General features: G+C 41.3%; 1 protein-coding gene across 4 annotated transcripts in view; it reads right to left on the bottom strand.

The window, feature by feature from the left end:
* LOC103046181 (diacylglycerol kinase beta) overlaps positions 1–25,521 on the bottom strand; it is a 194,126-nt gene that overhangs the window by 87,596 nt on the left and 81,009 nt on the right. For 2 of the 4 annotated variants that reach the window (XM_049484968.1, XM_049484967.1), the window contains exons 4-14: positions 21,342–21,362; positions 20,685–20,838; positions 17,623–17,685; positions 16,941–17,195; positions 16,117–16,269; positions 13,443–13,492; positions 11,755–11,829; positions 4,979–5,098; positions 4,616–4,733; positions 3,423–3,511; positions 604–720 (exon numbers count right to left, since the gene is read on the bottom strand). In XM_049484968.1, coding sequence (XP_049340925.1) covers positions 604–720; positions 3,423–3,511; positions 4,616–4,733; positions 4,979–5,098; positions 11,755–11,829; positions 13,443–13,492; positions 16,117–16,269; positions 16,941–17,195; positions 17,623–17,685; positions 20,685–20,838; positions 21,342–21,362 — 1,215 coding nt within the window. The remainder of the gene's footprint in view (positions 1–603; positions 721–3,422; positions 3,512–4,615; positions 4,734–4,978; positions 5,099–11,754; positions 11,830–13,442; positions 13,493–16,116; positions 16,270–16,940; positions 17,196–17,622; positions 17,686–20,684; positions 20,839–21,341; positions 21,363–25,521) is intronic. The other 2 variants (XM_049484970.1, XM_049484969.1) reach the window with 2 other exon arrangements.

Genomic DNA, 25,521 nt, shown 5'->3' with positions numbered 1-25,521 from the left:
TTAAAAAAAAAAAACTCAATTTTGTGAATTTTGGGTGTCACCTTGCAGACACTGAGTGTAAGAGAGAGAGGAGAATTGATGGGATAATATTTCAGCTTTGACACAGACATCCCAGAGCAGCCATTAGTCATAGCCATTAAGTGAGGAATAGCTGTAAGCACAGAATACAAGGCTCCATCACTACTTGCCACCATTAAGTGCAAAGCATAGGAAATAACACCACCCAGAGGAAGAAGTGCATATTACATTAGTTTTATTCTAATCAGACAGAGAAGTTGGAATCTACATAAAAGTATAATAAATCTTAAAATTATTGTATTTCTTATAAATAATGCATTTTATTATTCAGTATCTTTGTTAAAATATTGTAATTGCCATCTTCACCCAAAATTGAAACTGAAGGTAATTATAATATAGGAATGTAGAAAACAGCCTACTCATAAAATACAGTTTACACAATAACTGATGGTGCTCATCAAATAAGTTAACAATGCAAAATTAATTTTCTATGAGGTCTGTAAAGGATGTTCATTATGATATGAAGTGGTGAATCAGAATCTGTGTAAATTTCTAAATGACCACCAGAGGGAGATGTTTACTCACAGTAATTTGACACCAAACACAATGAAGTCCAGTAAGGCCCTGGTAGTACTTGATACTGCGGTGACACCGGTCACACTTGGTGGGTGAGTTGCCCTCTATCCATACATGCTGCATAGCCTGCAAACAGGAAACAGGAAACAGGAAACAGGGTGAAATATACTGTTAACGCTGCAATATATCATTGCTATAATGACATACAGTACCAGTCAAACTTTGAACACAACTTCTCATTCAATGTTTTTTTTCAATTCTCAATTTCATTTATTTTCTACATTGTAGATTAATATTAAAACATCAAAACACATTAAATAACACATATGGAATCATGTAGTAAACAAAAAAAGTCTTTGTCCTCCACAATCCAATGACCTAAACCCAACTGAGATGGTGATTTGAGGTGATTTGGGATGAGCTGGAGCTTCACAGCATAAAGGAAAAGCAGCAACTATTGTTCAGCATCTCCACAAACTCATTTAAAAACACTGAGAAAACTATTCCAAGTGACTCTCCCTCATGAAGACACTGAGATTAAAATACCAAGAGGGTGCAGATCTGTCCTCAAAGCTAAATGTGCTTACTTAGAAGAATCTAAAATATAAAACATATTCTGCTTAAAATAATTCTACATGTGTCCCTGTATAGATTTAATGCTTCAATATTACATTTTAAATGTGAAAAAAAAAACCCATAAAAATAAAGAAAACACATTGAATGAGAAGAGGTTTACATTAAAACATTCATATCATTTAATGACACCTGATATTATAAAAATCATGATTCATGAGACAATAAATAAAATTTGTCATCACTACTGAGAAAATATCCAGATTAACTGTTAAATTAACTTAATCTAAAACCACTCCCACTCTTATTTAGAGCAATTTAGATTTGAATCACATTACACTAACAGATAAAATAGATTTAGTACTTTTTTTAGGTACTTTTACTGGGGTTACAGTAGTGTGTTTTCCCAATCAGGGAATCAATTCCTATTCTGGCATGGAGGAGACAGTACTGTTACCTATTACATTACACCAATCTTTATTATTTTATTATTAAGTTAACAATAAAAATCTTAGTTTTGTGAGACTTCTGTGATGACAGCAATAATGCAGAAAAGCACATTAAAAGTCCAATATGCTGCCTTTAATAAAATATTTTTTTGAAATATGAAACCACAATATAAAACCACACGCTGCAAACATTAGAAAGGGATGGCTGTGGTAGAAGAGGGTACAGATACTAGACTGGCGTGTTTATAGTTCTGACCTGTTCCCAATGAAAATGTGTGGAGAACTAAAAAAAAAAAAAGTAACCAGAAAAAAACATAAAATATCTCTGGTTTGTACTATTTATAATTAAATAAATGTCAAAGATATCTAGGGTTATCTAATAAACACAAATCATGTATTATTTTCTCAGCAACACAATATCAACAATAATATGATCCTACAGCAGAGTTTATGAGGAAAAATGCCACTGACCTCGAAACATCCACATTCCACAAGAGTATTATTAAGTACGTGCCTTAAGTCTGTTAGTATTTATTTTTAATCAGAAACATGTTGCCAAGTATAATATCAAATCTGTGCTGATGCAGATGTACTAGCACATAAAGATACTTTGTTTTTATAGCTGACCCAAAGAGGCCGAGCCTGGGAGACGATTCCAGAAAGTCTTAATTGAATCCCTAAGTCAGATCTAGAGACTAACCACATAAGTAGAGCTGTGTGATCTCCGTCTATCCCTCTCTTCTTCTGAAGAGAGCTACTGCTCACAGCACACAGCACACAGGGTGTTCTCATAACCTCCCGACACGTTTATGGAACAATGGTTTGGGGTTAGTTACTGTGTTTAAACTCCAGGCATCGAATGCAGCAAAAAATTAGGCATTTGAAAACCTAAAACATATGAAGAGCAGTCACACGAATATTGTTTGCAGGAATAACCATTGAAGGAGGACTATTGACAGTGGTGTTTTCTGTGAGAACTTTTTTTATTGTATTGAATTCGCATGCTATAATTTTGTAATACATGCATATTATATTCAGGCAGTAATCAATGTTGTTTTGTTAAGTAAGAATTTAATCGCACTGTGTAACTGCTTGTTTACTGTCCACATGAAAATAAAACTCAAAATTTAATTTTGAATGATAAATACTACTGTATTTTTCGCACTATAAGGCACACTTAAAATTCTTTAATTTTCCCCAAAATCATCAGTGTGGCTTATGTATGAATTTTACCAGTCAGGATGTAAGGAGCAATAAAAAACAATCCACTGAAGTGCAGCGTTATAAAGGAGTTTCAGTTTAGTTCTCCAGCACCGGGGCTGGAATAGCATTAGCATTAGTTTCCCCATTCAGAGGTGAGTATTAGCAGCCTGTAGCCTGCTGCTAACCCTGGCTAGCAGTACTGGAGCAGCATAAGAATTACCCGCTAACCGCGGGTAAACTAGCTCTTTTGCTGTCCAGAGGTGAGTATTATTGACCTGTAGCCTGCTGCTAACCCCGGCTAGCACTTAATCATGAGAAAACAAGCTACATGGGACGAACCACTAGCTAAAATCAATCCGGTGTGCCTTATGTATTAAAATAGACCAGAAAATAGACGTTCGTTGATGGTGTGCCTTATAGTGAGAAAAATACGGTATATTTGTTTGGTTAGAGAGATGCATTGCCTTGCACTGTTCATCACTGATTGTAAAAAAGTGCCCCAAAGAGCAGTGTGTTTATTCATACTCAATCATATTCATATGAAAAGTAGTAGACTGTAGTAGACATGCATGATAATGAATAGTAGGACTTGAAAATACTCACGTTGGTGTGTCTCCGGGACTTGGCATAGGTGCTGATGCAGGCAGCAATGTCTTTGGACACACAGCGCTCATGGACTGTGTACTTGCATACTGCCAAAGATAAAAGAATGAAAGAAAGAAAGAAAGCACGGATTTTGAGGGCTGATTCTGATGAAGCTTTAAAGGGAGGTTGGGTTGAAGGGTTAGGCATTCATTTTAAGGGCAATTTAAATGTTATGATCTGCACACTATTTAAAAAATGTATCAAGTAATTAAAAAGTAAATTGTACAGATTATACAATAGTTATCAGTTCAGCTGGACTTTTAGACAATTCCTATACTCCTATTTCAAGTGAGACCAGTAGAAGTATTTCAAACATGCCATTAATAAACATTCACTCAGAACATAATAAGTAAAATAGTATTTTTTTAAAACCGTATATGATACAGAAGAACACTGCATTAACTTTAGTGTCAAAACACTTGCTGACTTTTATTTATTACTGTTGGCCTGTTGGAGAACTTCCCACTTGTCCTACCTATACTGTAGCTCTGGTCCTTAAACATAGGCCATTTCTCAATATGGAGTACACAAGTCTGGACTCCCATACTTGGCAAGAACGGACTTGGTAAGTTTGGCTTGCTAGTGCAAAATTCCGAGGGCGGGAGGACGCAGGGCTTTTATTCTGTAATTGAAACAGCTGCGTACTTGATTACGTCATTCTCTCAGGGCACGGAAAGCGTTGTTCCCATTGTCACTTTTTTAATAAAGAAACCACATATTTGAAGTCATTCTTGCCTAAAAATAACTTAAACATTTATTTGATCACACAGCAGTACTGTTTTTAAAAAGTATACCTTACATGCATCCTCGATAATAAGGTAGAAGCAAGAACACATCAAGATATTTGTAGTGTACTTGGCTAACTGCGATCTTTGAAATGGGACAGTACTTGGGCTGCGATTGATGATGTTTCCTGAGTCCACAAAAATACAAGTACAGACCGGAATGCAGATTGAGAAACAGCCATAGTCCTGGAGATTTACACCACCAGTTACAAACATTACCATTCACTGTGCTGTCCACTGTGGGAGGTAACTGCTTCTATGACATATATTCTGACACGGTGACACTGTGGATGTCTGCACAACTTTGGAAGTAAAATATCTCCTGATTCTCATCACAGTATCTGATTTTATGGAACCCATTCTTACGTGAGCAGCAAAGGCCTTGTTTCCGCACTCCTAACAGCATTGTGTGACAGTAGTTACAGTACGCTGGCTTGTTGAAGTGCTTCAGTCTCCATACATGCTGCCCATCTTCTTCTACATTCTGAGGACACAAACAAAAGAAGAGGCAATATCAGGTTCTGTTACAGTCGCACAGACAGCAGTATTCCAGCAGTAGTCCAGCACTTAGCCTTCAGTCCAGTTTAAGCTTTGATTTCAGAAACCCAGACATGGACTCGGCCTCAGAGGAACCATCATTAGATTAACACAGCAGCAGACACACAGACAAAACCCCCACCCCCCGATACAGAAACACACACACACATACACACAGGAGCTCTGACTCACCGTCTCCATACCCAGTAGTACCAGTAGAGGTATGGTTGTCATCCCTCCTCTAATCCATTCCTCTAGTGTGACTGTTCCATCCCGGTCATAGTCGATCTCCTCCATCATCTCCTTCAGGATCTACAACAGAATCACAATTACAGGGACTTCCTTTGACAACATATTAAAGAAACCAGCTTAAAACTAAGCTCCGCCCATCTAAACAACAGGAAACAGAAGAAAGTAAAAGAGATAAATGAAAAGTCAAGCAAAAATCCAAGCTTCTGAAAACTGTGAGGCTAATGCTAATATATGCAACTATATAATTGAATTGGGGAAATTAATGACGGAAATTCAAAAAGGTCACAAACAGACCAAGCTCTTATTGACAAAACTGGAATCATCAATGGAAAAACTGAAAGCTTAAATGACAAAACTCGAGAAAAGTACCACAGAGACAGTGGGCCATATCATTACCATGGAGAACAACGGGAGGAGATATAAAAACACATTTTGCTATCTACTTCGCAAAGAGATTGACCTAATGGCCAGTTGTGAAGACCTGTAAAGCAGGTCAAGGCATTACAACCTGAGAATCTACCAAGTACCTGAAGTGAGGGAAGGAAAAGATATAGGCCTAAATGTGTTTGTGAAAAAGCTCATTAAGTTAGTCCTCCAACCAATGCCCAAAGTGAATCTATAATTAGAGAAAGCCTATCATTCTCTAATAGCCAAACCAAAAGAATCACAATTATAGTATGTCCACCAAAAGATTAATAACACATCCCAGACACTTTTTATCCTGCTGTATCGACACCCTGCCCCACATTTGAACTCCACATGGCGACCTCATTAGACACATTTTGGTCTGAGAGCTTTTATCAAGAGAGCAGGGCCCGATATCTTGTTAAAGGCCGACTGGCTATCAAAATGGTGCTGATTAAACTTGACAAAGGGAACATGGGTGCTGGAGTAAGGGGGTGGGATGTGTGTGTATGTGTGTGATTTTATTGAAAAATTAAAATGACCAATATCTTGTAAAAGTGCAGTGAAATCTGTAAGTAATGTGTTTAGTTTTTTAGCTTATTTTCCTTCAAACAGCATCTTTCCTGAGTCATTATGATTTAAGTGAAGTTTCTGTCTGTCAGAATTTATTTAGAATGTTATCATGCTAACTAAGCTAAAGCTAACCTTCTTCTTCCTTCTTTTTCATTAACAGCAAATTAACAATTAGCTACCATTGTTTTCAGACTGACAAAGTCATATTTACTCAATTTACTCAATATAAACTCATATTTAAGATTTTATTATTCCAAAACTGTACTAAATCCCAGCTCATGTATTCCTGCTGTACTGTTTTAAAATAACCCTACCTCACATCTGAACTGCATATGCTCACCTCATTAGAAACGCTTCGGTCTGATGGCTGATTCCATCAAGACAGCAGGTAGGGTCTGATATCTTGCTAGAGGCCGTATTGCTGTCAAAACTTTAGGTTACTTGCGTAACCCCGGTTCTCTGATAGCATGAGTGAGGTGTCTCACTATGGGATACGCCCCTTCCGCGTATGCCTCAGAAGCTCTATTCCACTACGCCAGCCAATGAGGCTGGCTGACAGCTGTGACGCTCGTGCTCCCACCCCCCGTATATAATACGGTGGCACAGCGTCACCTCCTCATTCAAAAAACAGGCACACCTCTTCCTCGCTTCACGCTGCAAGGAGGGTGGTCTGGTGAGACACCTCACTCATGCTATCAGAGAACCGGGGTTACGCAAGTAACCTAAAGTTCTCTTTCAAGCATTCGTTTCGGTGTCTCACTATGGGATATCCTAACTCCCGTATTGTCAGACAAGCCTGCCTGAACACACTGTCAACCAGCTAAGCCTCACAGTGGAGACTGAGTGTTCCCCGAGCCGGCGCTCAGCACCGCATGTGCTATAGTAGGTGCTGTTATGTCCAGTTTATAAAATCTGGTGAACGTATGAGGCGAGGACCAGCTCGCCGCTGCACACACCTCCTGAATAGAAAGGCCACTAAAGACCGCCCATGAGGTCGCTATGCCTCTCGTGGAGTGTGCCCGGATGCCAGGCGGGACTGCTAGCCCCTTACTGGTGTATGCCAAAGCGATCGCTTCTGAAATCCAGTGCGATAGTCTTTGTTTAGTAATAGCTCTCCCTGTGTACGGCTTAGCCCAAGATACGAAAAGCTGATCACTCTTCCTAAAGCTTTTAGATTTATCCACATAGATACGCAGCGCTCGCACAGGACATAGTGCATTTAACCGCTGCTGGTTATGTGAGGTAAAAGGCGGTGGATAAAATGCCTGCAGCTCCAAAGGGAGACAAGGCTGAATGACTTTGGGAATAAAAACAGGGTTTGGACGCAAACATATCTTTGTATCCCCCTGCGAAAACTGCATACATGAGGAGTGCACAGAAAATGCATGTATCTCACTCACGCGTTTAGCTGAGGCCAAGGCTAACAAGAGTGCTGTCTTAAAAGACAGGATCTTAAAGTCTACCTGGTCCAGAGGTTCAAAAGGTGCTGCCGACAAGGCTTCAAGCACCAATGACAAATCCCAAGATGGAGACAAGGGTTTGGAGACTGGTAGCAACCGCCGTGCCCCCTTCATAAAGCGGCACACTAAAGGATGCTGTCCCACTGTTTTCCCTTCAAATCCCACATGGCACGAAGCAATAGCTGCGAGGTAAACCTTAACTGTGGAGAAAGACCTGCCTTTATCAATCAGGTCTTGGAGGAAAGACAGTATAATCCCCACAGAACATTGAAACGGAGTTTCAAGTTTATCTGAACACCACTGTTCAAACACCCCCCACTTGTATCCATAGAGGGACCTAGTGGAGGGGGCCCTCGCACTCTGAATGGTTTTAATAACATTAGGCGGTAAGCCTGTTGCACTTAAGTTAAACCACTCACGGGTCAGACCTAAAGGACTAGGCGCTCCGGGTGTGGATGAAACAGTAGATACCTGCGCAGTGGGAGGGGCCAGTGGTTGCCCTGGAGAAGCTGCGTGACTGCCGTCAGCCAATGCTTGTCCAGCCCATGTGGAACCCCTAAGACTACAGTCAGACCTCTCTCTCTTACTCTGGCTAGAGTTGGGGAGATTAACGTTATCAGTGGGCACGCGTAAAACAGTGTGCGCATCCATTCGCGTGGATAAGCGCCGACCCCCAGAGTGGCACTCCGATTGTGCGGCGAGTAAAACAGAGGGCACTACGCATTCACTAGTGACGCAAACAGATCCAGCGTTACTCTCCCGTAACGCTACGAAATCTGTTAGACACTGCTCCATAAAATCAGTCTGCGTGCCAGCGTGCGTACCGGATGGGAACGCAGCCCTGCCTGGCGACTGACATACACCGCTGCTGCCGTACTCTCTGTCCTCACGAGAACGCGGCATCTCTTTAGAACAGGGAGAAAAAGTCTGAGTGTTAGCTGAACCGCCAGCATCTACGGACAGTTTATGTGCATATATAGCTGCCGGTGATTCCACCTGCCATCCACTGTCCTCTCTTCGTGCATGCCCCCCCAAACAGACAAATCTGTTGTCACTACTTGTCTGGCATGCACTGTGCGCATAGGGACACCCTGTGTTAGGAAGCGCTCGCGCTTCCACTGACACAAAGCCATCAGCGCCGTTCGGGTGATTTTCACTTTCTAGCGCATGTGACGTAACTGGTCCAACCTGAGCGAGGCCACTCAGCGCCGAAACTCCCTCATGAACCATCGGTCCAGAGGGACACCGTCTATAGCTGAGGCCATCATGCCCAAAGGTGGGAATATAAGCTTCAGCAGAGCTAAATAAACTATCATTTTGAACGTGCGTGTCCGTAAATGATTGTTTAGAGCATGTAAATGCAAAATAGGTCTCACTAGTAAGAGCCGGGAGTAGAACATGCCCCGAACTTGTCTGGGTGATGCTACTCTCATTGCTCTTTCCTTCAGTAATTGGGAAATTTCCCCCTAAAGAATGTGAGCCGAGTCCCCTGGGGCTGGAGAATGAACAAGACCCCTGAAACGGGGAGGCCGAATGTCGAACTGCAGCCTGCAGACATTTCGCTTTGCTCTGAGCACCTCGCGAGATAAGACGCATGTGCTCCCGTTGTTCAGCTATGGGGCGTTCGCGCCCTCTAGCGGAAACGGAGTGCAACTGCAACTGCCGTCCACTGCGCATGCGCGACACGGCCGCGTCAGGATAGCGTGTGTGATGCTTTCTAGCCCAGAAAGCAGGGAAACTTTCTGAAGCTTTTGTTCTAAGCATTTTATGTTTTGCAACATTTTGTGTTTTATTTTGACTCATAACATATGACAAGCATAAAACACAGAAACACTTCGCTTTATTTAACACATCACTGCTACAATGAGTGAGGGTGTGCTTGGTGTGCGAACTGAGCATGTTTGGCACACGGAACATACGGGAGCGCTGGAACTGCGTTCCGCCTGAACATTGGGGAGGGGAGCCAGCTAAACGGGGGGTAGATTGGCTCCCTCCTGGCGCCAGATACCCATCAGGCTGACTTCTTCTGCCTCCTCACTATCCCCGTAGGTGGGTTGGAGGGCGGCTGGGCAGCTTGTGGGGGTGGCTGGGGCTTCCTAGACCAAGCAGCCTTACTCTCAGCGCTTCCGCTTTGACCCGGCTTGTCCATCTGGGGTTTCGGCCGTTTGGGGATGCGAAAGCTGACAGTCGGACGGGCCGCCGCCTGCGTGAAAGTAGAGCGAGGGGGGGGTGAGGGGCCAGGCTGTGATTTCCTGGGTAGGCACAGCTGGAGCGCTTCATCATCCCTTTTCTTTTCTTCGCACCGCTTCTGCATCAGTGCGAGAGCGGAGCCGAAGATGCCCCCGGGCACAACTGGTGCATCCAGAATGGCCTCTTTCTCCCTGTCTGAGAGATTCGCTAAGTTCAGCCACCTGCCTCTCTCCTGGACAACCATAGTGGCCAAGGCTTTGCCTGCCGCTTGGACCGCACATCTCTGAAGACGGAGGGAGAGATCCGTAATCACACAAATCTCCTCCCACTGAGGTGAGCCTGGCGTGGCTGACGTGTCGTCCTGCAGCTCAGCCTGGTAGGCTGTAAGCATGGAGATGGCGTTAAGGGCTCTCACAGACAGGGCGACCGCTTTATAAGCCCGATCGGTCATGCTGGACTGAAAGCGGTCTGCTTTGGAGGGCAGCGTGGGGCTGGAGACTGCTGAGCGGCTGGGGTGCAGGTGTGCTGCTACCAGGGGCTCCATGGGAGGCATGCGAAGAAGGCCTTCTTTCTCCATACCCTCCAGATCAAGAGCAGATGCTCCTTGGATAGGAGTTTTTCCCGTAAAGGGCTTCTCCTTCCAGCATGTAGCTAACTCCTCCATAAGCTCTGGAAATATGGGGAGTAGCTGTCTCGCTGCCCGCTTCGCCCTAGGCAATCTCTTTCCCTCGTAGCGTGACTTAGCGGTCTCCGCTAGCACGGCCGGCCACGGGATGTTCAGCTTTTCAGCTGCACGCTTGAGCACATCCTGGAGGTCCACATTCAGAAACTGAGAGGGTGGTGTCTCTCCCGATTCATCAGTGAGCTCCATGGCACATGGGAGTGTAGCCATCTGGGCGGAGGGGAGGAACGGGGAATCACTGAATTCATCATCCTCGTCAGAGATGAGAAATTCGGATCCGGCGTCCAAATCATCCTCTTCTCCCTCCAGCTCATCCTCTTCTGCGTCCAGCAGAGTGGGGAGGGGGGCGAGGGTGTCTAGCTGGTCACCCCAGCTTAACCCCGCGGGAGTGGATGATGCAGCGGGCATGGCGACCTGCTGTGTACTGGGCGGATTCGCATCGCCTGATATGAGCGGGTCCCCGCTCGACAGGCTGACTTGGCGTGCCAGCCTGCGGCGTAGGCTTTTGACAGTGAACCGCGCGCAGTGATCACACGAACCGGGATCTTTCAGCGCTGCCTGGGCGTGTCGCAGCCCGAGGCAAGCGGCGCATATGTGGTGCGTGTCCCTGCTAGATATTTTATTACCGCAGGGACACGACCGTGCGGGTTCACTATCCCCACTCGGCACTGCCTGCATTGCTGCAAACAATTAGCTGGTGTGCTAATTTGTGCTAAACTGCGCTATTCGGGGGACGACGGCGTGGTGGCCAATCTATTTCACCGTTAGCACAGGGAGCTAATAACTAGCCGCAGCGCTGAAGCTAATTTGGTGTTTAGCTTAGCTTGGCTCGTTAGCGTAGCTAGTTCGTTTAGCCGTCGTTTGGAGACAACCCGACTAAACAGGAAAATATTCGGTCTATGGTGAAGACCTAAATAAATCCTCTTTCTCTTCAAAGTCGCTAAGCGCCCGGCGACGGAGGTATTAACTCCGTCTGTGGACTGTTTAGCTTAGGCGGCCTGTAGAAGAGAGAGTGTGTGTGTGGAGGCTTCTGGAGTGAAGCGAGAAGAAGGTTTTGAATGAGGAGGTGACGCTGTGCCACCGTATTATATACGGGGGGTGGGAGCACGAGCGTCACAGCTGTCAGCCAGCCTCATTGGCTGGCGTAGTGGAATAGAGCTTCTGAGGCATACGCGGAAGGGGCGTATCCCATAGTGAGACACCGAAACGAATGCTTGAAAGAGAACCCTGGTAATTAAACTAGATATATGGAGCTCTGGGGCTGGAGTAAGGTCTGTGTGGGGTTTCATGGTTCAATTCAAATATCCAATATCTTGCAAAAACACACACTGTTACAGTATCAGTAACATCATTTAAAATGACCTTCACACTCTTTACAGGGTGATGAACAGTTCCAGTCAGCTTACCGGTCGTAGCTCTGTAGAGTCCCATTCCAGATATTCTGCTACATGGACCATCTGATTGATTATGCGATCGAGTTCCTGAGTGGATAGTGATGACAGAGCAATATGTTAAAGTAAAAATATATATATATATATTCTGATAATAACAACAATAGTATGCAGACTCAAATTTCAGTCTTGTTTTCTATGTGAGAGTTTTTAATTTATACATTTTCTCTTTCTTTAAAGATCAACTCAAAACAAACAGGATCTTTGATGTGTAACCTCTTTAACTCTTGATATGATTTAAGTTCATCCTACTGCTTCTACAGTATACCTAGGCTGATACACGCAAAAAAAAAGTATTCAAAATAAGATGTAGGTATCCTGCCTCTAGGTGGTTCAGTGGCGCTGCCAACATGATGGTGGTCAACACAAATGACTGTTGGCTGATGTATTGGAACTGAGCATGCTTGCTAATTGGTGATGCTGTATCAGTGGGAGTTCAAAAAAGGCAGTGACTGATTTTGCATGTATCTTCACCATCCTAGTAAGTAAGTGAGTAAGTAAGTAATATTTATTTATATAGTACTTTTCTAAGACAGAGCCACAAAGTACTTTACAATAAAATAATTAAAACATAATACATAAATAATGATAAAATAAAAAAATAACATAAAAAAATAATACATTTCCCATGATCACTCATGTTTTTTAAACATTTTTTAAAAGATGCTGTAGATTCAGTAAGTCTAATATCTAACATCCTAGTGTTAGAAGCACTTTGGGGTATATTGTTTTAAAAAAAGGATAAAAATAAGATAAGATGTGAGAAAAAAACATGAAAAAAAAATGTATAGGTATACACTAAATGTGGCAGTGTTAAATTTACTGTGTACCCTATAAGGGCTATACCCTATAGGGTTTTTTAAAACCCTTTTAGCCCATATTAGTATATAATGAAGGTATCTGCATATTAGATATGATAATTACACAGTGTACTGTTTCACGCTTCTGACATGTAGCAGCAAATCAGCTCTAAAGTCAGTGAGGGGTGTCAAATTTGAAGAAAAAAAAAAGCCTTTCCATAACAGCAACAATATGTACATACTTGTAAAGTTCAAATAAAAACTTTTGTATGGTAAATCTGTACATTTATACATAGGTGCATGTGCTTAAATGTTATTTTGCTGCATAAGCACTTTTTATTTATTTACTGTGTCACCATTCAAAAGTGATGTTTCTCATTATTTCAAGCTATTATACTTGATTTGTCTGGCAAAGAACAATGTCTTTATCTAAAATATTAAAATATTCAGTAAAATAATCAGGGTTTATAGGCATGTAGCCTATAAGGATGAGAAAATCTGGAAAGGAAATGTGCATATTGGTGCATCCTTAATTAATATTCATTCATGGATCACTGCATAATCCCTGACAGACTGCAGTGGTGACACTAGGTTTCAACTCATAAATACACACCACCTGTTTGCACATATTGTCTACTACTATTGTCTAATCCAAACTGATTTAAGAATTGCCATGATCATGCAGAATTATCAAAGATTGTATTGTCAGTAAAGTCATGATATAACATTGATATACTTTAAGAAATCTTAGTTAGCTAAGCTGTTAGCTAACTAAGCATGTATGCATGTAGTTAAAACACAACGAGCAGCTGCTTCCTACAGTATGATGAAGAGTTGACTTACTGAGCTGTCCAACAGGCCGTTTCCATCTGTGTCATATAACCGGAACATGACTGCAGAGCGAGAAATGAAAGAGAGGCGAGAGATAAAAGAGCCCATCTTTTTTTCAAAGTTGAACATCCTCACTAGCCCCCTCAGGCCACCCATGGAGAAAAGGGATGCATTAGTACAGCACAACTACACTGCTGTCCAGAAGAGCGGCGGTTAAGACAGATTAGGTCTGGACTGATATAACTCCTGCTCATGCTAAAGTAGTCAGCGGAGCAGCAGAGCTTAAGGTTGCCTGTGCTCAGTGAGGTCAGGAGATGGACTGAGCCAAGACGTAAACGAGTGAGAGTGAGTTCTGGCACCTTCTGCCTGTCACTCTCACTGGCTGACGCTCAGACTACTGAGCAACAGATCTCAGATTAAAGAAATGATCATTAAGCTTAAAAGCAAACATTAAGTGAAAATTTAAATTAACACAATTTTCAGCCAAGACATCTGGCATCCAATATTTGGTGAACATACAGGCACATTAAATTCTATGGTTCTTAGTGTTCTCTATTAGTACAAACATTAGACAAACATTTCCTAAATCTTCAGTCTTGCCTGAAGTAAGTCCTTAGTTTTCTGCAGTGTCCATTGGTCAGCCTTACAAAAATCACGGTGACAGATGAGAGGAAGATCACAAACATAAGAGATGACCAGTTTCAGTGCTGTATTATCAAAAGGACACTCAAAATTAACATTGAGAGAAATCAAATTTGATGCAGGCTGTACCGTGGCCTATTCAAAACCCAATGTAAACAGGTGGAGAAGAAACTATGGTCGACTGAATAGGCAGAAATCGCATAGTTGGTTCTTGTGACTCAAAACGAATAATGTCTGTAGTGTAGTTATATACACTGCTCAAAAAAATAAAGGGAACACTCAAATAACACATCCTAGATGTGAATGAATGAAATATTCTCATTGAATACTTTGTTCTGTACAAAGTTGAATGTGCTGACAACAAAATCACACAAAAATCATCAATGGAAATCAAATTTATTAACCAATGGAGGCCTGGATTTGGAGCCACACACAAAATTAAAGTGAAAAAACACACTACAGGCTGATCCAACTTTAATTTAATGTCCTTAAAACAAGTCAAAATGAGGCTCAGTATTGTGTGTGGCCTACACGTGCCTGTATGACCTCCCTACAACGCCTGGGCATGCTCCTGATGAGGTGGCGGATGGTCTCCTGAGGGATCTCCTCCCAGACCTGGACTAAAGCATCCACCAACTCCTGGACAGTCTGTGGTGCAACGTGACGTTGGTGGATGGAGCGAGACATGATGTCCCAGATGTGCTCAATCGGATTCAGGTCTGGGGAACGGGCGGGCCAGTCCATAGCTTCAATGCCTTCATCTTGCAGGAACTGCTGACACACTCCACATGAGGTCTAGCATTGTCCTGCATTAGGAGGAACCCAGGGCCAACCGCACCAGCATATGGTCTCACAAGGGGTCTGAGGATCTCATCTCGGTACCTAATGGCAGTCAGGCTACCTCTGGTGAGCACATGGAGGGCTGTGCGGCCCTCCAAAGAAATGCCACCCCACACCATTACTGACCCACTGCCAAACCGGTCATGCTGAAGGATGTTGCAGGCAGCAGACCGCTCTCCACGGCATCTCCAGACTCTGTCACGTCTGTCATGTGCTCAGTGTGAACCTGCTTTCATCTGTGAAGAGCACAAGGCGCCAGTGGCGAATTTGCCAATCCTGGTGTTCTCTGGCAAATGCCAAGCGTCCTGCACGGTGTTGGGCTGTGAGCACAACCCCCATCTGTGGACGTCGGGCCCTCATACCATCCTCATGGAGTCGGTTTTTAACCGTTTGTGCAGACACATGCACATTTGTGGCCTGCTGGAGGTCATTTTGCAGGGCTCTGGCAGTGCTCCTCCTGTTCCTTCTTGCACAAAGGCGGAGGTAGCGGTCCTGCTGCTGGGTTGTTGCCCTCCTACGGCCTCCTCCACGTCTCCTGGTGTACTGGCCTGTCCCCTGGTAGCGCCTCCAGCCTCTGGACACTACGCTGACAGACACAGCAAACCTTCTTGCCACAGCTCGCATTGATGTGCCATCCTGGATGAGCTGCACTACCTGAGCCACTTGTGTGGGTTGTAGAGTCCGTCTCATGCTACCACGAGTGTGAAAGCACCACCAACATTCAAAACTGACCAAAACATCAGCCAGACAGCATAGGTTCTGAGAAGTGGTCTGTGGTCCCCACCTGCAGAACCACTCCTTTATTGAGTGTGTCTTGCTAATTGCCAATAATTTCCACCTGTTGTCTATTCCATTTGCACAACAGCAGGTGAAATTGATTGTCAATCAGTGTTGCTTCCTAAGTGGACAGTTTAATTTCACAGAAGTTTGATTTACTTGGAGTTATATTGTGTTATTTGAGTGTTCCCTTTATTTTTTTGAGCAGTGTATAAGGCCTATAGAGAGAACAGTACATTTTCAAAGTATTAGCAATGTTTACAAATTCAAAACATTAAATTTCTCAAATAAAAGTGAGGGGAAATTCAGTTTTACGTGCTAGAGACTATAGTATACGCAACATCTATATCTGTCCTTTTTCAGTGCTGAAAGAATATCTCAGCTAAGGAATTTATGACCAAAAAAATGAGCAAAGCTCTCAACTCACACTCTAGCTTGTCCTCTGGAGTCCCTCGCTCCAGCAGGGACAGGTAGCAGACAATGTCCTTTAGGAAGACCACCTGAGGTGAAGACAGGCCGGAACTCTTCTGTGGGGATGGACTTCTCCTCAGAGACACTCCTTTCTCTGACCGGCTTTGCTCTGAGGGTTACAACAAGAGTTGTATGTCAGTTATTGATAATGCGAGACTGTCAGAAATGTCTTTTTTCAAAGAACAAAAAACAAATAAATACCTAAAACAGGGGTCGGCTATAGGTGGCCCACGGGGCAGATATGTTATTTGAAATATAATGAACGACAATGAAACAAATGCTTCTCTGGTGAGCTTTTGTTTACTTTAGTTTCCACCTGTTCTCATTTTTCCGCCCGTTCTTGGGCTCCCTTTGCCCTTATATGGGTGTTTTTTTTCCCTGCCGTGTCCCAATTTGCTAGCATTGGCCCTGACAACACATTCAACTGTTCTGCACATAGGTTCAACAACCCTCTGGGCTGGAGAGCTGCTAGTCTGTAGCACTCCATCTCATTACACTTCATTTTCCAAAACAGATTTTTTTAAAACCCGCTAAATAAAATATCTGCTTGGAAAATATCTGGCCGGTGGCCAAACTTAATTGCCGACCCCTGTATTTTCACAATAGAAAACCTGTTGACTACACATGTTACCAGTATAGTGCTGTGAAAGCAAATGTCTCTCTTATAATAACAGCCTGTATGCAGAAATACATACAGTCCATCAGGTTAAAAACCTAAATATAAATCTAAAAAAAGAACAGTAAGCATTTCCTGATATATCCTGATAGCAGAATTCAGACCTGGGGAGAGTCTTGGGGAGTTGGTGGATTGGGATGGAGCCAGGGCGTTACTACTGCTGCTGGCCACTGGCGTTTTGGGCTGTGTGCAGGGCGAGCGGTGGGGCGCTCCTGGCGTTTGCCCGCCCGTGCCTGAGCGTTGAGAGGAGGAGCGGGAGGAGCAGGGGGAGGTGGTGGCACCTGAGCCTGGAGTCATCCCTGCAGAGTGTTCCGGAGTGTGCCGGCCCATAGCGCTCAGAATGCTCTTCCCATTCATCCCTGAGAGAACAGGAACAGTAGAGGGAAAAAGGGAAGATGTCGTTGAGACAATGTTGTTGTAATGCCATAGAGACACTGGGGAAATCCCAGAGACACCACTGCACGATATCTGTACAGTGCTGAAAGAGAAGAACACTGACGCTCTCACTACAACACAGCAACGGCCGCACACGGACGAAAATAACACTTACATACTATACTATACTAAACTATAAAGGCACAGGTCACTGTAAGCACAATCACAATACTGCCATAAATAAATATACTGCAGGAAACATGTGCAAATTTACTTTCAACAAATATTAAACACGCCTGCCAATCACGAAAGGCAACAAAGCGACAGCAGGTGGAGGGATGTGGCGTCTTTGGAGCAGACAGCAGCTGATGAGCAATGTTTCGCTGTGTTGATGCCACGCTATGAGGGTACCTGTTATAGGTGCACAGGCCACTTCTGTCTGTATAGAGATGCCTGCATCAATCGACTTGGGTTCTGCAGACACAGTTCGTTCAAAGAGGAGGGAAAAGTGACACAAGGTGGATGATGATGTGGGTTAGTTAAAGAGAAAAAAGGGGAAAATCGAAGTAGCATTTTAGTCAGCATAGCCCTGTATAGCATAGTTCTGAAATATTAAAATGATGATAATAGTTAGTTGGTCCAGACTTTTATCCTTTTCTGTTTGATAGCAGGTGTGAACCACGGTCTAAACCAAAGGAAATAAATAAGGTCCAACCAAAAGATCAACTAAACAATGGGTCCAGTTCGAACCGATAAGAGAAAGTTAAGGAATCAACCATTAACCATCTAAGAATAAAAGAAGAAAAATAACAGGTGTTGTGCTGAAATATGACTCCCCTTCCTGTGAATGCACATCATGAAGCAGTATAAACGCAAACGCTTACACTAGAGACTACTGTATCTACTATAACTGTAGATTAACTCTTATTAATAAACTGTATATATAATAAAAGGAATCTGAGGGAAAATATTTAGACTCATTCTGCCTCGCAACGCACATGCACACGAAGAAGATATGAATTCTGCCAGAGAGGCAGAATTTGGCAAGACATCTGGAAAAACTGTCTGCCAGGGCTGGACTCTAGTTCTCGCTCTGAAGACTACATTTCCCAGAAAGCACCTGGGTCTAACCTCCCGGACATTCCGGATCACGTGATGCTTCATTGTTGTGGCTCACCTGACTTTTCTGATTGTTAGTTCCTGTTTCCTTGTGTATAAATACCCCCTGTTTCTGTTTCCCTTAGCTGAGTATTAAAACAAAACTTTAGCCTTAGCTCTTCTACCCTGTGTTTCTGTGTTGTTCGCTACTTTATTACTGACCTGTTTTTGCATTTTGACCACTCTTTTTGCCTAGCCCTGTGTTGCCTGTTTTCCTGTTTCTCTTATTTTTGACCATTTGATTAACCATTTGATTAATAAACTTTATGTAAAGTATCTGTGAGTGTCTAACGCTTATCTGGCCTGTGTGACACTGTGAACCGACAACATTCTTCAAACCAAATAGTGTCAACTATAGTGAGGAGCATCTCACACAGGTGATGAGAACAGAATGCAGTAAAAAAAAAAATTCTGTGCTCAATCACTAAACTGCAGTGTGAAACCAAATGTAGGCACAACAGATTCCCACAATGTAAAAACACATGAAGCTTGGTTTGGACTCTGGTCTGCACTTTTAGGTATGAAAAAAACTTCAGATAGCATTCACTTTGGTTCTATCTATAGCTGGAAAACTATGGGACATTGAAATCCAAAGTGCCAAGATCACACTTCCGGGCACTAGATGGCACTATTGCCCATCTCTGCATAACAGCAAAAAAGCGGTGGTGGAGGGGGACTTTTGGACAGAAATCCTGCAACATCTTTAGGCGTGGAAAGGGGGCAAGATCCATCCATCTGGCCGCTTATATTCTGACAGCCACTATAAACTGAGAGGCAGCCAATTTCAGGGCAGGCCTTAACATGTAGTGCCAGAGCGGAGAAGTAAAAGAGCAGCAATTGTCCAAGAACCTCCCTGTAGCTATCCTCAGAGAGTCCAGACGCTGCTCTATTTAATTATTTTAATTATGCTGCGTCGTATTTGCTCGTGTGTCTGAGTCTGAGGGTATGTGTGCACATCCTTTCCCAATCTGTTTACACAGTTTTAAGCTAAGAGGATTTAAAAACAAGGTTATTTTGGTTATTCCAAAGATGTTGTAAATTGCTTTTATATTTATTTATTGTATTATATATTAAAATTCCTACAACATAAGCACAATCCTAGTTTTAGGTTCTTTTTTCTTCAAAAATGTTTTTGGATTTACAAGTACCGCTATATTCACACAAAACAGCTGTTTATATATCCTGAAATACAGTTCACTCATAGTTTTGATGCCTTCAGTGAGAACCTACAATGTAAATAGTCATGAAAATAAAGAAAACACAATGAAAAAGAGAAGGTGGGTCCAAACTTTTGGCCTGTACTGTAATTATCCCTAACTGTAACCCCATTAAGCCAGGCATTTTTGTTAACTTTCTACTTGATGTTACATGCTTATATCGGATTAGGATTTTATTTTTATTTAAGCATTTCATTAAAACATTGTTTAATAAGAAACATTACTGAAAATCTTAATTGTTATTGTAATAATAAAAGAAAACTTATAGAAAATGTATGATGTGAAACTGTTAAAATATAATAATAAAAAAAACATAAAATTGGCACTTTCCTAAACTTCATTTTAAAATGTATGTTTTCCTAAATACAAATCAAACAGTTCACATCGTCCAAACCTTTTGTTTTGTTACGATTATCTTGTTTAATGTCTTTGTTCAAAAAAAGAAAAATTGAGGTTGAATCCTGAATTCAGATACTGATCTGAAATTATTGTGTATAAGTAGAGTAGAGAGTGAACAGGCAGCTTCTCCAATTGTCCTGTAAGAGTCTCAATGTTTTTAGAACTGAAATAACTTATTTTACTGCAGAGAAAAAGTTGCAGAGTTTTGTATCACCTACACCTGTAGCTCATATATTGATATTATATATTGATTATTCAGGCTTTCTATAACATCATGCATAGAACTGCTGTGACTCAAACACCTTCTAAATTCTCCAAAATGGACAATTTATGGTCAAGTTATGGTGTATGTTGCTCTAAAGGAGTTCTAAAATCCGACACAAATAATTCCATTACATGAATAACAAAAATATAAAAGCATGTTAAAAAAATGGCATTATTGCATTTTTCTCTGATTTATAAGGACAATAACAATTACAAGCTATCAATCAATCTGTCCTGAAATGTTAATTTTAATATTTTTTTGGTTCGTTCATAATAAAAAATAAGCAGATTTCAAAAAGGCAAATGTTTTTGGAGGACAGCAATGATATGCTTTATGACAAAAATAAAATCAAGGATATTTTTGGAGGTGCTATATTCATTTTAGAGATTATGAAGTGATTTCAGAGTTCTGAAGTGATTTCAAAGTGCAATTACCCAGCAGTGAAGCTCCGGCGCGAGGAGCATCGGGGGAGCCACCTCCACTGTTCTTGCTCTTGAATGAGGTGAAGAGGTGCTGGCATAGTTCCTCTGGGATGTCATTCTCTAGGTAGGTGGCCATGAAGAGCTGGAAGCCCTCGTAGTCGATAGGCTGCAAGGAACAAACAAGTGATATGCTGTGATGAGCGAGGGAGAGGCAGGGAGAAGCAGAATGGCTTCAAAAAGCAGATAAACTAAATGTTCTATGTGCATATGTATTAACTACCTTTCTAAAATCATGAGACACTTTTTATTAGTCTTTTATCAAATCATGTAGCAAAAAGCACCTTATTTATGTTATAAAGAGTATAACAAAAAAAAAACAGGCGAACCTTTGAGAAACAGAGAACATAAAGAAACAGATAAACAGCAAATGAACAGATCATTCAAAAAATACACCACATAGAGTTATAAGAAGATAATGACAGAGTAAGCGGTTAGGCAGACGAAAAGAATAAAAGCACTGGCCGTGACCTTGGGACCTTTAGTAGACAGAATGACCTTTGCGTGACTTTTTGATTAGACAGGAATGAGCGTGAGGCACCGGTGTATTATGTTTGGGCATGTAGACACACTGAACCACAGAGCATGCAAACCCAAAGGGCGTTGGCTTACTTGGTTGAGAACGTCTTGCTTCTGTTTGGCATTCAGAGGGATGAGGAGAGGGTAGAGGCAGAAAGGGAATTAAGTTCTACTGGAAGGATGGAAGCGCAATGGATACACAGCGTTCCATGAACCGTTGCTCTTCTCAACATTAAAATAACTAACATCTCAAATCAGCACTCATTTTTGTAAAAAAAGTAAATAAATTACAACCGTCATAAAAAAATAAAATAATAAAATAGTTGCACCCAGAAGGAATCAAACAGTAGGAAAGACACTTTGTAGGTAGTAGAGCTAGTCTGTCATAAAGTGACTGAATGTCAGATGGTCATCATCAGCTTCTTTATGTCTTGCTGGAGGTGACCAATGAATCAATGTGAGGAGGCATTGTGAGCAGGCACCAAGATCAACAGTTTTTTATGTCTTGTGTCAGATGTCCTGAAGACCTGGTTTCAGAATGTACCAGATCACCTTTGGTTTTTATTACAGGCACTTTTAGGGTCCTGAAACCAGTGGCCCGAACTTATCTAAATGCACAGTCCTGTGAACTACTCCAACAGGACGATTATCATCCACATACTGCTGTCGTCTCAAGAGCTTGCCTTGAAGACACAGATACTAAGGCAAACCTGTCCCTAGGCCTGTCACAATAATAACAACAATATTTTGTGATTAACTGTTATTAATTGCACTTGTTCTACCTAAGATGCAAGTTTTATAGTGGATATTTAAATGTAAATAAAATAATTAATGTAAAAAAATGTAAAATGCTATTATATTTATATTAGTGGTGTCAAGTAAAATATAGTATATACTTGTATGTTTAAGGGGAGATAAAGTCAATGTGAGGTGCTGAAATAAAGAATGCATGATAATATTGGATTACATTTTTTTTTACTTTTATTGCAAACTTCTCAGCTTGGTTGTAAGAATTTCTGAATAAGAAATTAGAACTTTATTTGCTGAGTATAAAAGGGTGTTTTCACACCTGTAGTTTATTTATCAGTTGATAAATTTGTTTACTTGGAGCATTTTCTCTCTCGGTTTGGCTTGGTTTTATGCACCAAAATGCACACCAATAAACCACGTGAGCACATTGTCTCCTCTGATTGGTCAGAGCTGTCTGGCACGGAGCAAGAAAGTAAATATAGGTGAGAAGATTCTGTGTTTCAGTGCGTATATCTGTGCAGTGTGAAGCTACTTTAACACAGAACGCTGACACTTTGCAGCTGCGCTTTTAAACAGTGTTTTCAGTGTGAGCAGTGAACGCTGAACATACTGTGTGTGTAAACAGCATGAAGCAGCAGAGTCGGCATTTGTTCATAGCAGTAAATTATCTGGCTAATATATCCTGGTAAACTGAATCTAATCCGCAGTTTAGCCCAATTAGAGTGTCAGACCTGGCGCACGTGGGGTCAGATGTGATGCGCATTTTCGGTTTGTCTATCATTTGAACAGAAGTTACAAAGGTCCAGATATTGATTGTGTATGTGTGTGTGTGTGTGTGTATGTATGTATGTATGTGTGTGTGTGTGTGTGTGCCTGGGGCCTTCTTGCAGTCTCCTAAATCAGAACGCTAGCAAAAGAAAAGAACAGTGTGTCCACTTAAAAATAAAACCTCTCTGTTAAAATACATGGAAGTAAACGCAACGGACAATATCAAAGCTGGCTCATGTTCATTTATTCTACGATAAGCTGATATCATAATTATACGACAGGCCTAGCTTTCCTTGATGTAAAATGTGTAAGATATGCTATTAAAACTCCACTACTATGTTTACATGCTTACACACTACGTCAATGTGTGTATTAATAAATATGACCAACAGCTGCCCATCTTAGCCTACATTTTTCATTGTTTATTGGTTCTTTAGAATAGCACTGCAATACAACACTTTTTAAAACTTTTTTATTTGTCAATGAGTATATATACTGCATACTTTTTTCATAACTTAATAATTCTTACTTATAATTAAACCTTCCATCCAACTTCCTTTAGTAAAATGCTCTGTTTGAAGCTTTTTTAATCTTTACAGTGTGGCATTTACCTCTCTGTTGTTCTTTTTTGGGCTGGTCTGTTCCATTTCTTATAACAGATTAGAAACAAAAAAAAAAACAAAAACAGAGAAATGAGAAAAGGTGTAGCTGGAAGGCTGAGGGCGCTGGAAAGCAGAACCTGTGCTGAAACCTCTTTGTAAGAGCCGCTAAGTCACTCACAAAAGCTGAATTAATACGACTGTCAGAAGGCTGGAAGCAGAGCAGCTTTTGAAAGTGAGGACAAGAACTCACATGTTCAGGTTACCTATGGGAAAGACTCTTAGCATGAATGATGCTGGGAGGCTGAAATACATGGAACACGCTAAAGGCAGTGTTTGCACCAAGGTGCAACAAATCCATAAACAATATAAACAAACTAAGACAATATGAACAAGTAAGACTTTCAGAAAATTGCTAGTAGATACTACACTATTTTACAAAAAAACCCTACAAATTATTTAGACCCTTGTTAAGTCTAAGGTTCTATTAAACAGGGATTAAAAATATTAGAAAAATAAAAAATGAATACAACCCTGCTTCTGAAGAGCTATTTTAATGCTGATTTTGAATCCAACTCTAAAGCCCTATCTGGACGGGATTAGTTTCTCAGGGGGACGTCAGTGAAATATATTTTACACTTCTACTCAGTAAAAAAAAAAGGTTTTTGGCTTTCTTTGTCACATGACATCATGTTCAGTAGCTCCTCCATTTCCACTCACTGTTGTGTTTACATAGACCTCCGTGGAAACGCGCACCCAAAGTGTAAATACGGAGCGTGGCAGTGGACAAATAGCTATTTTATTAAATGCGAGGTGACAAAACTCAGAGATGTGCCCCCGGATGGGAATAAAATTACAGGAGGACCACAGAGTTCAGCGAAAAACAGTAGGTAATTCAGCCTGTAATTTTTTCAAAGAATGTCTGAGAAAAACATATATATGGTTGTTCCGGACTGGAATAGAATCACAGAGGACCCACCCCCATAAAACAGAAAATCCCTACCCTTTTAGATAGGGTTTAATTTTATCAGAATAATCCATTTAATTACTGCCTTCAGAAGCCCTTGATTGGCTAAAGGGGGTATGTCAGATGTGGTTTGCAGGGTAACCCTGCAGGAAGGTTGGAGACCACTGCTCTGAAGTCTGCTCCGCATAGTAAAAAAACATTAGCTCAGAAAAGCTAACAAAAAAAGGTAGCTCAGAGACCCGGTTTAGCTATTCATGTTCAAATTAGATACTTTATCTCTACGTTATTGCAATTAAACATTATTTTGTAAAATAGTTATATTTTTTTCCAATTCTTTTGCAACATTTTTAAAAGGTTGAGCAAAAAAAAGTATACGGTACCTTTTGCTAAAGCAAAAAAGTAAAAAAAGCAAAAAAAGCAAGAGAGTTGAGTGCATTTGTCTAAGGCAGAAACATACATTTTTATATAATATAATTATTGTTGAATAAAATTCACATTTAAATGTGTGTACAAATTACTGTGCTTAACAGCTCAGCTTTGTACACTCTCCACTAAAACCACTGTATTTCGGTTAGAAGATGTAGAACACCCTGCTCTCAGTCTTGACTTGTACTTGGCTCTAAAACTACATTCACCCAAATGCAGTTTATGGTATAATGATCCTGTCCATAACTTTGCTAATAGGCTTTATGTAGTATTTTTACTGCCGATTACTCATTACTTCACACACCACCACTTTATATGCAATAAAAAAATATCTTTTTAAATGTTGATACTTAATATTAAAATATTACTAAATATATATGCATCTTTTTCTACCCCACTGCTAAAACAAATGCAGTCACCACAATACAATCATATTGTCCCTATGAGTAAGGTCATTTGTTAGAGGGAACGGCAGTAAAATGATGATGGCAACAACAGGAACTTCCTTTTTGAAGTTCACAAGTCCAAACCACTTTGAGAGGGTTTTTGTCCCCCCATAAAAATAACAATGTGCCCATAAAAACAACATTAGGCCATTTACTTAACCTTACTCAGAGAACTGCTTCATATTATTAAAACTGAAGAATAGCTTTATATAAATCAGGGCTCTAAAGGATTGACATTAAGCATTTTGACCAAAACACATCAATCAGAAAGAGACTGGTCTCCAGAACACCATGAAGAGTCCTGTAATTCAAAGGCT

Source organism: Astyanax mexicanus, chromosome 11 (assembly GCF_023375975.1).
Source record: "Astyanax mexicanus isolate ESR-SI-001 chromosome 11, AstMex3_surface, whole genome shotgun sequence".
Lineage (NCBI taxonomy): Eukaryota > Metazoa > Chordata > Actinopteri > Characiformes > Acestrorhamphidae > Astyanax > Astyanax mexicanus.
This window is presented reverse-complemented; position numbering and strand designations above follow the sequence as displayed.